The 11,868-nt window shown below is 33.2% G+C and overlaps 1 protein-coding gene across 1 annotated transcript; it reads right to left on the reverse strand.

Moving 5' to 3' along the window:
• Positions 1 to 5,509: 5,509 nt before the first annotated feature.
• LOC117233199 (putative mediator of RNA polymerase II transcription subunit 12) lies at positions 5,510 to 10,594 on the reverse strand. Its single transcript, XM_033493275.1, has 3 exons — positions 10,460 to 10,594; positions 8,210 to 8,312; positions 5,510 to 7,656 (listed from the first exon to the last, which is right to left on the reverse strand). Exons 1-3 carry the CDS (start codon positions 10,469 to 10,471, stop codon positions 6,629 to 6,631), a joined length of 1,143 nt encoding a protein of 380 aa, XP_033349166.1. The 5' UTR covers positions 10,472 to 10,594; the 3' UTR covers positions 5,510 to 6,628.
• Positions 10,595 to 11,868: the final 1,274 nt, after the last annotated feature.

The following is an 11,868-nucleotide window of genomic DNA, read 5'->3' on the forward strand; positions in this document are numbered from 1 at the left end:
CACCAGCCCCTGGTTTTATCGCCTCTTTGGATTACCGTTCCACGGAACTGGCTTTTCAATTCGCCTACTACCTTTTCCCGCGGTTCCCATCAGCTAGTCTCACTACCAACAGCGATGGTACCTCTATGCAAAACAGGACAACAGTTATGGTCGTCTACTACATATTTCACTATTGATACATTGTTGTGATACCGGAAATATTGTAACAGGAAATGTTTTAATTACTCTAGAAAGATTCGCTCCAGCTGTCAAATATTAGAATGATTAGGTACTATAGTTTGAGTGTTTTGCATATTTGATGCATACTAACAATAAGCATTTTTGTATCTTTAAATTTGCCAGAAATGCATAAACATGCAATCCAATTATAAATGGATTCATAATTTATTTATTATTATGAATTGCATTTATAATGAATTTATATTGAATACAATAATAAATATTTTTTTAATACATTTTTAAATACATAGAATATATGAAATTTTAAAAAAGTGTAGGATTTATAATATTGATATAAATAATGATGATGTGGATAAACAAAGCAAAATCATAAATTAATTATAACACGGAAGAGATTTCTTTTACTTCACTTTCATTACACATACATGTTAAAATCTATAGAGATACAGATTTTTGCTACTTCCATGCAATATATTGAGAATATAATTTTGCTTTATTATCATTAATTCTCTGAAATAGCTTAATAATAACAATGAATAATTAATTATTTTTTTAAATCATTTTAGCCGCTGATTTAGATAAAATACTAGTTTAACACGTGTAAATAATTTAATTAAAATTGTAATTATATTCCTTTCATCGTTCTTACTATATCAACTATACTAATCTATATCAAGATACAAAAGAAGATTATGTGGTCATTACCGATCATGTTAAAAGTTTATCTTTCATCTGTTAACTTCCTTGTAATTCTACCATATTTCTTCAGACGTGATAACAAAATTGTGCATTTTGATTACATCCTTCATCAATGTTTATTTTTTCCCTAACACTTTAAGAAATTACATTGAACTGTTGCATTCCTAAGCCGTGTGCACTTCAACAACTAACAAGTGTTACGAAGCTCGCATCGTCGTAAGTACATTTACATGGTTTCTCGTTTCTAGTGAAGGAGTACTCGATTGCATAGTTAGAAAATGCTGAAGCTGTCGACAAGGAATGGAATTTAAAGACACGTTTCCCAGATAGCGACCACTCAAAGGTTACTATGTAACTTAAGTAATCATTGCAAACAAAGAAAATAAGACAACAAGCAACAATAAGGAAAATAAGACAAATACGCATCATTTTTGTTCTTTATAGAAGAACAATCTTAAAATTCAGTGTACCATTAAGCAACTCCTTGTTATTAAATCTATTTCTTTCTGAACTTCAGGATTAAATATGTATGTCTGATATCCTCCGAAATATCTCAAAAATATTCATTGTTAAAATATAAATAACACCCTATTTTCTATATAACTTTATGAATTTGCCATTTATTTTTTACTATAACAGACTTATACCTCTTAAAGTAGCTAAACTAACAAGTCATTGCCCATTTCAATTAAGTCGTATTAAAGTACGCTTCTTTAACCATCAAATAAAAAATGGAAAATCAACAAAAACAGACTCGTGCCTTTTCAGTATAGTCTCCATATGTGTCTCACATTCAGCAGTCCAAAAGAAATTCACCTTCTCTCCATACTAGAAACTACGAAAGGCAAAAAGAAATAGCAGAATAAGGTCGTAAATGGAATCTCAACGCATCGAAAAAGATAAAGAACGAATATTAAGCAAGACTGGTAGAATACAAGTTAATTGTCCAAAAGAATTTTTATTTAGAAACAGATTAGAAGCATCTACCACAATTGCTATCACAAAGCACATAAAATCTTAAAATCTGAAATTTATGTATCTTTTTATGCAATTAACGATATAGGACGTCTGCTAAAATTCACATAATGTTCTCATATATGTATAAGTGTTCTTATAAGTCACCCATGAAGAACAGGATTCTATTTAGAATTCTATATTTACTGTATTATTGCTTCATGTAGTAGAGTCTCCTTTTTATTAAACACTTCGTTAAACAAATTATTCGAAAAGTTGATGCGACAAGCAGTTGCCATAAGACCTTACGTAACGCATGACAGCAGGTATTTATCTTCGTATTCAAGAATAAATTCCAGCCTCTATATTGACTATTAGCTTCTGTAGTGAATCTGTGACTAACTCTGACAATTCGTTTGTCCTACTATTCTAACTTACTCATTAGATATTCATGAAAATAACCAACATGCAATTATAGTAAAACTCTTCTTCGGATCAATTTCATTGAAACACGATCGTAAGATATATGTGAACGTATTTGCATCAGATTAAATAAGAAATAAATAAACCTTCACGGCATAAAATGAATGAGAAAGTACTTAAGGAAGTCGTAAAGTCACAAATTACCAACTCAGCATGATCACGTACTAGTACAAGATATTCCGTGCAGCATGGTTTTTACGTTTCGAACAATGTATTGCAATCTTGTTAAAGTGTATCGTATCATATCGAAGATTTTATTCTCCTTATTCAATCTTGCCGGAAGAGAATGGAAGGATCCGAACAAAATACGAAAAGCAAAAGGAAAGCATAATACAATCACGTTTCACGTATCAAGTCACGCTGATCCCATCGATTTCCTGTTCTCGCAGGATCTAGAATGAAACCAAATATCTCATGATTCACGGTTGCCTGTAGTTTCTTGTAAATCAAACGCACATCTATTTGAACAATTTGAAATTAATGTTTTACTAAACTACTGAAACATTAGCAGATTATTAAAAAATATTATTATTAGTGAAATCGTACAAGTTGCAAGATACACGTTACTGTAGTACCAATAAATTCTCTTACACAACAATAAACAGCTTGGTAGTAAAACACATGAAATTCTAAAACTATATTTTATCAATCACAAATCAGTTGATTCTTCCACTTCATTTGAAGTTGTAAAGTTATAAAAGAGAAATCTACCATTTATTATTTGTAATCTGTCAATTCTCCAATATTATTAGTTGATAAATCATTCAGAGAAAAAATGCAAATTGCGCACTCTAAGAAAGTGCAAAAACTGAAAACGATTATCCTTTCGCACATCACTAAGATAACTTCTAATTTATTAAATATATTTTCTACTTCATCGAATGAATCAATTAGGCGAAGGGATTAATTGCCATGTGTCTGTCCGTTGCAAAACTTCCGGTCTTACGGTATTGCACCACTTGCAAACGAGGTGAGACCTTTTTAATTACAGGTAGCCTGGACTAAACAGAACCGAACTCATGACATCGTTCTCCTCAGTTCATATATTTTCTCGTACGTTGAGAATTTTACGAAAAACTTGTGTTACTAGGTTTCATAATGAAAGTGACAGCATTTCTCTGAACAAGGAAGAGCATGTAAATCGGTCTTGTGGCCTTCACGCTTCGTGAACGGATTCGCGTTGCTCTCGACAATTGCGATTACACTCATACACGCGTTCAATGTACTTTGCTGCGCTGCAACTTTCGTTTTTCCACTGACCACAGACACAAATGCATAATTCACCAGCATGTCTTCGAGTTCGTCGATCTGAGAAAAGGTCGATGAAATTATAATCATTATAATTTCGTCCGTGTAACAAATAACGAGGGTAACAGATAGATAAATTATAATTTGCTGAGTGATGAGAGGATTTATTCAACATCGAGGTCGATGATTACGTGGTGTACTTCATTATATGTTTTAAGTTAATTATATGTTTGCAGCTTTTCTTCTAGGAGGTGTTCGATCAATAATGAAAATGTTATACTTGATTGTATATTGCATTTGCATGTCATGAAAATTTTGCGACATATTCTTGACTTATTGTTATCACCAAATCTTCAATCGTCATTTTATTTGTATACAACAATGCATAACAAATGTTTATAATTTAGAGAAATGGTTTGTTTCTATTCTTCTATTATCACATCGAAAATTATTTATTACACGAAAACATTTGTTAAAGTTAGTCTCTATTTGAAACTCGAACGAACATGAAGTGTCGTAATTAAATTCAGATTTAAATATTTACTTTTAAATAATTTGAAATTCATTGAAACTTTAATTAACAAGAATTTGAAGATTAAAATTGATTAAATTACTGAAAGCACTAGTATTATTTTACGAGTGATAATAAAAAAAGAGCCACTGAGATATGTTATAAATTATTATATGTGAATTATTAACAGTAGAAAACGTTCAAACGTGAAACTTTCAGAAATATTATTATAGAATTATTGGTTACGTTTCTGTTACTTATCTCTTCTGCAATTCAATTGTATTTTACTTGCGAAATCTAATGAAATAAATTCAACTTTCGATTATCACTTTAATTACGACACGTACGAAGCCACAGAGTATCATATTCCTTATGTTTGGAAAAATTTACACTCCACTTCAAATAGTGTAAAATAGATACAATAACATAAAACACAACATACAGAAATCTAAGAAAACAATTAATATATTCCGTCAGAGAATCTACGATACAAAAATTTCAATTGCTTTCCTAATAAAAAAAAAAACCATTGCAATTCTACGTGATTTCACCAAATTCCAATCGGAAAAAGAAAAGTCTTCTAATTAGAACATTCGTTACGCGCAGATATTTCCACTTCTTTATCTAATTAACGAACCGACATCGAGGCCAAGAATTACGTATCATTACTTCCTTATACTGTTCATAAGCTCCAGAAGCTTGAAGTCCAAGTTTCTATCCAGATATCATCTGATATCTCAAGGAATATCGGTACGATAGATCCTATGATCATCGATGCAAACAAATCGTTTGTATTTATTTTCCATCTGTCGATCAACGTTCGATATCACGTATCGCTTTCTATAATCGTGGTTCGAGCACGCGTCTTTATTAGAAAGGTGGAAACCATCTGACTTTCTACGTTACACTTAATGAGAGCAGATTTATTAACGAGTAGCCGAGCAGATCGGCAATACCCGCGAAAATATTCTTCCTTGAGCTACGATCTTAATAAATTCCGCTCGGAAGCGGTTCTCGAGAGATCGATAACCATTTCGTAATCACGGTCGAGTTACTTTTACGCCGGAAGTTCCGTTCACGCCACGTCCATTCGTTCGCGCGGACACGCGAGAAACGTTTTCATGGAAACGAAGAATGATTTCCACTTCAGTATGGGAAAACGTTCCAGCACGATAAAGCGAAGGACTTGGTGGGATAGAAAGTATCCGAGCAAAGTTGCTTTCTTTTATTTTAACCCTGCTACATCCTTTAGATCACTTTCGATAGAATCGCGTTTTTCTATAGTTAAATGGTTTATTAAATGTCAGGAAAATATGAAAAAATATTTCTGCGTTTTCGGGTTTTTTGTTTCAACTGTACACGAGAGGTTGTTTTAGAATTAAAAGATTCGAGGACTACGGTAAGGTTAACAAACATACAGTTTTTGTATAAAAGTAAGGTTGTACTTGTTATTTTCTGTTTACAATCAATTGTACTTAATGAATTATAGTTGTTAAATTAGTGTGAATTGTATAGCGACATAAATTATGTAGAGATTAATTCTTTTAGTTGGAATGTAAAGAAGGTCTGAAAAAGTATTTACTTCTAAAAGTAATTAATTTTATACATTCTATTTATGGTTATGTTTCTTGTTCTAAACGTACAATAAAATTTATAAAATTGAATTTTATAAATTCAGTTATTATCCAAATCGAAAGATTAACAAATAATCGTATCTATTTAAAGCTATAGAAAAGAACAAAAAAAGATGTTAAAGTTGAAAGTTGGAATTACCAGAGTACACTTCGTTATTTAGCCAGGAAGTGTAAACCTGTCTTTGTTTTTTAACGCGTCAAGACGAAGAATATTAATCTTCAGCAGTTTTTCTGTGCGACGGAGAAAATCGAAGGTTTGAGGAAAATATTTTAATTTAATTTGGCAACTTATTTTATCACAAGTAACTAATAACTTTGAAAACAAGCGTGATCAAAGATATTCTGTAATCTTTTCAGAACAATATCTTCTCATAACTCTATTTAATGATTATATAAAAAATACAGAACGTTTCATTAATACAAACATTTGTTCTGAATGTGTTCATGAAAATTCTAAAATGAGATTGTAAGTAAATTTATAAAAGTGATAAATAATTATTTCTAAAAATTTATAGCGATGAAGAATAATTTAAAGTAGAACTGTAACAAAAATGAACTGAGTTATTCAAATTCACTGTATACCGACAGAAAAATAAGATTTCCGAATATTCGTTTCATGCTAAATTCAACAAAATATCCAATTTTATTCCAGATTTTAAATGAATAAAATCTAAAATAATGAAATAGATGCGAAAATAAAATAAAATAGTTTATTGCCTCACTTCCTTCAACACTGAATTCAAACTAAATCTAAACAGTCACAAAATCCAACATACTAACTACAAGTAGCTCTAAATCCCAAATTCCATCCCCAGATACCCTTTCCTCAAATCCCTCAATCCTCCCCACCCGCCAATCTCAACGCGTCGATCCACCAAATAAACCAAATAAACTCCACCTGTTTCATATTTCAGTCCTCTCAATGCCTCTGACTTTCTTCAACAGGCTTAGCCGTCCCATAGTCGCCTTCGTACTGATCGTTATTTACGTAATAAACCTTGCTTCGATACCGATATGGCCCTTTGGTCTCAGCTGGAAACGGTTTCGGTACGAACAACGATTTTGGTTTGTAAGAAATACTATTCGCGATAACTTCGTATGGTAACCGTGCCTGATACTGCAACAATTGTTGGATCTCCATTGGCATGTTTTTGTCGATGACCAATTTTTGAGGAATTGGCGGCGGTAGCCTCTCGACTGGCACTGATATATGTTCCACTTGTGGCTCCTGTTGCTCTCGTTGCTCGTAGTCCTCTTTGTACACTATTTTGCCTTGCAAACTTCTATCTGCGTAGTCTCTTCTGGATTTCTGCTGTTCCTCTTGTTCATAATTCTCTTGTTCGTATTGAGAAATGCCAGCATTTGCTGGTTGCTGATCGTATTGTTGAGCAATTGGAGCATTGGATGGATAAGCGAAAGAGGCTGAGTCAGGATGGATACTTTGTGGCTTGAAGTCTTCTAGAATCACTTGTTTCGCGTGAGACGGAGCATTTGAGTATCTGTATTGAACTTGATTGAGATCAGATTGAGATCCCACCGGAGCTTGAGGTTGTGGATAGACTTTGTATTGAAGTTGGTTTGGATCTGCTAGTTCTTGTACAGGTTGAGGTTGAGCGAATGTCTTGTACTGTATCTGGTTGGGAATTTGCTGAGGTTCCGGTTGAGTTTGATGTTGTAAGTACGATCTATGTTCCAAATGGTCGGGTTCGACTTGCACGAGTTCAGATTGAGATTGTTGCTGACTCACGTGTGACTGTTGAGGATGAGCTGATTGTTGAGGATAAGCTGATTGTTGAGGATAAGCTGATTGTTGAGAATGAGCTGATTGTTGAGAATGAGCTGATTGTTGAGGATGAGCTAATTCTTGTTGTTGAGGGATTTGGGAATTTTCTAGGCGAGAGTGGAATTGGTTCTGCGCGCCGAAGAACTTCCAATCAACCTTCAGGCCTGTAAAGGAAGATGCGCGTGATAATTAGTAACCGGTTTTTGGTTGTGTGATAAGCAATCTGCAGATATTCGCACAAATGCATATCTTTATAGCTAATACTAATACTACATCTAACTAAATTCTAAATATCTTTATATCTAATACTACATCTAACACGCATAATATATGCATAATTAATGTTCAGATCTTCATTAGCAACGAATAAAACCTTGTACATAAATCATCTTCAATAAAAGACACTTCCTGAATCTAAAATTTTCTAAACCTCTTACGAAAACAATTACATAATCATTACATCAATTATACAATACACGTGGCAAACAAACGATATACAATTACACAACTATCTAGCAATTACTCTATCTCGGTACAATATGTACATTAGTAACACCCAATTAAGTTGTTCGAGAACCAAAGACAATCGTCTAAACAACTCAATCACGATCAGTTCGTACATTCAATCAGGAAAAATAATTCCGATTCTGAGTAGCTGATCTCTATTATTCATAAAAAATATTTAATTGTCCAAGTTTTCAACTTAGCTCTACTCACCATTTGGATCGTGGTACTTAATTTGCGCCTGGGGTGTACGAACAGAACGCTGCGCGTTCTGTTCTTGCGCCACCGTCGTTGAAACCAAAACGATAAAGAGGATCTGCGAACAGATTGAATCGCCTATAAATTACTGCTTATGAGAAGGCTCCCCACCTTTGTGAAGGTTCTCCATTTCTCTAAGGACGAACGCAGCGATGCTGTAATAGGTAATGGGATTCGTTAGAAAGTAAAGTCTTCCTAGACGGTCGTCTTTCTCCGCGGCTCATTGGAAATCAACGCCACCGACGACGTCTCACCCGGAAGCGAATTCGTACGATCGTTTTGTTCAATAAAACATTTGACTAGCAGAAACGTTTCCGCCTTTGTCCCGCAACCGCTTTTGTATCAACTTGACTCTGTGCTATACAGAATGATCCACGCGAGGGTCTTTGCAGTCAAACAGTTTCACTTCCTTCTGTAATCGTTCGAAATTATCATAAAGTTAAGACTATGTTCGCCAGCGTTATGAACCGCGCAGAACGACTGTTTAATAACTTTTAACTGTGGGAAATTAAGGCTGACTACGTTTAGGCTCGAATAAACGATTTCTTTCGTAATATCGAGTTGAATATTGGATCGCCGATTAGCTTGAATGAATTATGCATATTCGTGGTTTAGAGTAGTTCGGTTGATGTTGTTACGGAATTTTAAATGTTTCTAGGTTGTGACAGCTTCAAAAGCTATATAGATTGTCAATTGTAATTTTTCAGATTTTTAATCTGTTATTCGTTTTATGTTGAACAGTTTCTTTTCTATAATTGAACGTTTGATAGAATTAAATCTCATGTAAGTAAAATGTAAGATTTTTGTCAATAATTGATATACGTATTTATCTAAAATTTAAATGATAAATTATACACATATGTACAAAGAATTTTGCTCAAAGCTGAAGTTCACTACTCTTTTAAAAATTATTTTCACTAATAATTATTTTCTTCTAAAACTAATTAACTTCGTTGAAATCAAATTTTACTGTGTAATTTCAGAAAAGAAATCTGTTCGGAAGATCGTACGGTCGATTCAAGATTGAATCTCACTCTGTATGTTTTAAAATTAATTTTTCTAAACGAAGTTTGTATATATTATAACACGATCATATTTCATGCACACGTATAATAAATTACAACATTTACAATAGTATATCATATTATATGTATCATATATATCATAGTATTATATAAAATCAATCTTTATTTCTTTTATTAATACTAAAAACGAGAATTCGTCTAGTTTAGAGTATGAAACATGCATGAGTGAATCGAACCTTGAACTAGCGTAATGCTAAGCCACTACATAATTAATTCACGATTTCTGTTCACGGTTCTGTTTACATGCATGGAACAGAATAGCCGCCAAGAAGAAATTAGAAGAATACATTTTTAGAGAAATAAATTAGAAATAATTAGTTGTAACAAATGTTTCATAAATATAATTCAAACTGCTCTGATTTACTGTAATTTTCAATTTCAAATAACCTACAACTATTAGAAGATTTGTAATTAACAAGATCCTAAACAGATAAAGTAATAAAGCTTTTAAACTATAAATCAAATTCTGATTTACGTGAGAGGATTCATGTACTTAAAGAAATATCTAAAAAATTTTAATTTAGCTTACTTACTAGTTTCATTAAATTAATTAAAATTGTCAAAAAATCTACAAATGTGTAAAAAGAAATAACTAAATCAACCAAGCTCTCGGCATTAAACAAACTTTTCTACATAAAACAAACTACCAGATATAAAACTAAATTAAAATAAATTTCTCGATGCAAATAAGTTCTACGAATGACAAATGATAACAACATGAAAAATTCAAGTGACTGTGCCAAGCATCTACAAAACACAATTTTGTACCATAATACCGACACTGCTATTTTTCCTACTCGAGCTTATCACGATAAAAAGCAACAAGAAAAGAGACTACTCGTTCCTGAACACTAACTAGTAGTATTCACTTTTCGTAAACATTCGACTCATCGACTCAACGTATCGGTAAAATCGCGATCCATCACTGATAACCCTTTGCAGCACAAATACACTGCAACTTATACGTGTCACTCACTAAAGACTATCGTAAAGGAACAATATAAATATTCGACACTTGATATGCTGTATCTAACATCGACAGAAAATAGAAGATAAAGTTAAAAAACTAGGATCACCATGATACGATTTTGAGCAGAGTCGAAGGGTTTCATGCACTCACTCGAAGTCTCATGGCTGGCTGCGAGAAAATGATGAACGTGGATGCTCGGTTCGCGGGTCTACGAGCGGAAATCAGTCGACGGAGCTACCGTTGCTCTTCTATATACTCGGAGTCGAGCCGGTGTAATTGGTCGGCTAAGCAGACGGCCGGTGACTACCTACTTTTAAAGTAATTCTGCCTCCGGTAACGAGCGAACCACCGAGGCCCTCGGGATATTATCTGGGCCGATTGCAAGAATGCGTCGCTGGCGCAACTTCGTTACAAAGTCGATCTAAGAAGCTGCGGACACTGGGGTGTCCGAGGTTACCGAGATTTGCAACAATAGGAGGAACAATAATGGAGTATCGACGATCGACGGTAAAGTCTGTCATTGATGATACTTCCAAGAAAGGTAGAGAACCATAATGGCGAGCAAAATAATTTAACTTAATTTTTAAGAATTTACCCCTCTGTTGCGTTCTTTTGGTCATTTTGCATGTAATATATTATATATTATATTTGTATATATTTATATATGTTATATTTTTCTTATATGTTATATGTTATATTGTAGAAAATCTCTTCCGAAGGATATGATAAGAATTAGAAAAAGAAATGAACGATGTAGCTACTTAGATGTAAATTATTCGTATGCTTCTTCGACAAACCTAATGTTTCTAATTATAAATAGAAACATAGAGCCATTCTATAAGGGATAAAAAAAAGAGAATACAGTTCCAAAGACTTTTAAAGTCTCTTTATCTGCAAATCAGAATGTAATGATTCAATAGAAAAACAAAAGCTATTCCGTCATACGTGTCGTAAGCGACTGCTTTGCATATAGATTGTGCATACCTATGTTTATAACGTGCAAACGATCTTTCAGAATTGGTATGAGCAGCGTTTATTGGCAGGGCCTAATAATGGCCGCAAAAATATTTACTAAAGTGAAGTAAAAATATATATTTGCTATAGCCAAGGTAGATGCCATCTGCTGTATCCCTGAACTTTCAACTATAAAAATACGACAGGGCAAACCGTAAATTGTAAGACTTGTAAATATACGTGTACGATCGATTTCATTCAATACAAGATTTTATCGAGTCTCTTCTGAGATCCTCGTATGTATACATTTTATCATGTATTACATTTTTATCGCCTCGTTTTAAGATCTTTTAGATACTACATAGCAGAATCGTGTTAATGTATAATTTAAATTAAAATAAAATTACAAATTGGTAAAATTACTGATATTATTATTACGTATGTTATTAGGTATATATCATTAGTAAAAAGTTCCTGCTTTTAGTAGTCACTGAATAGAACGTTCCATGTACTTATCCTATCAGCATTCGAATATATTCGATGACAACCTTGTTAAACGCAATTTTCAGAAACGTTGCCCCCTCGTTGCGAAAACACGATTCGCG

The sequence above is a fragment of the Bombus vosnesenskii genome, unplaced genomic scaffold (assembly GCF_011952255.1).
Source record: "Bombus vosnesenskii isolate JDL3184/JDL3185 unplaced genomic scaffold, Bvos_JDL3184-5_v1.1 scf7180000013263, whole genome shotgun sequence".
Lineage (NCBI taxonomy): Eukaryota > Metazoa > Arthropoda > Insecta > Hymenoptera > Apidae > Bombus > Bombus vosnesenskii.

Coding starts and splice junctions, on each gene's coding strand:
- LOC117233199 (XM_033493275.1), bottom strand. Junction 7,657..8,209: donor TAAGTACCACGATCCAAATG/GTGAGTAGAGCT, acceptor CTTCCTTTACAG/GCCTGAAGGTTGATTGGAAG.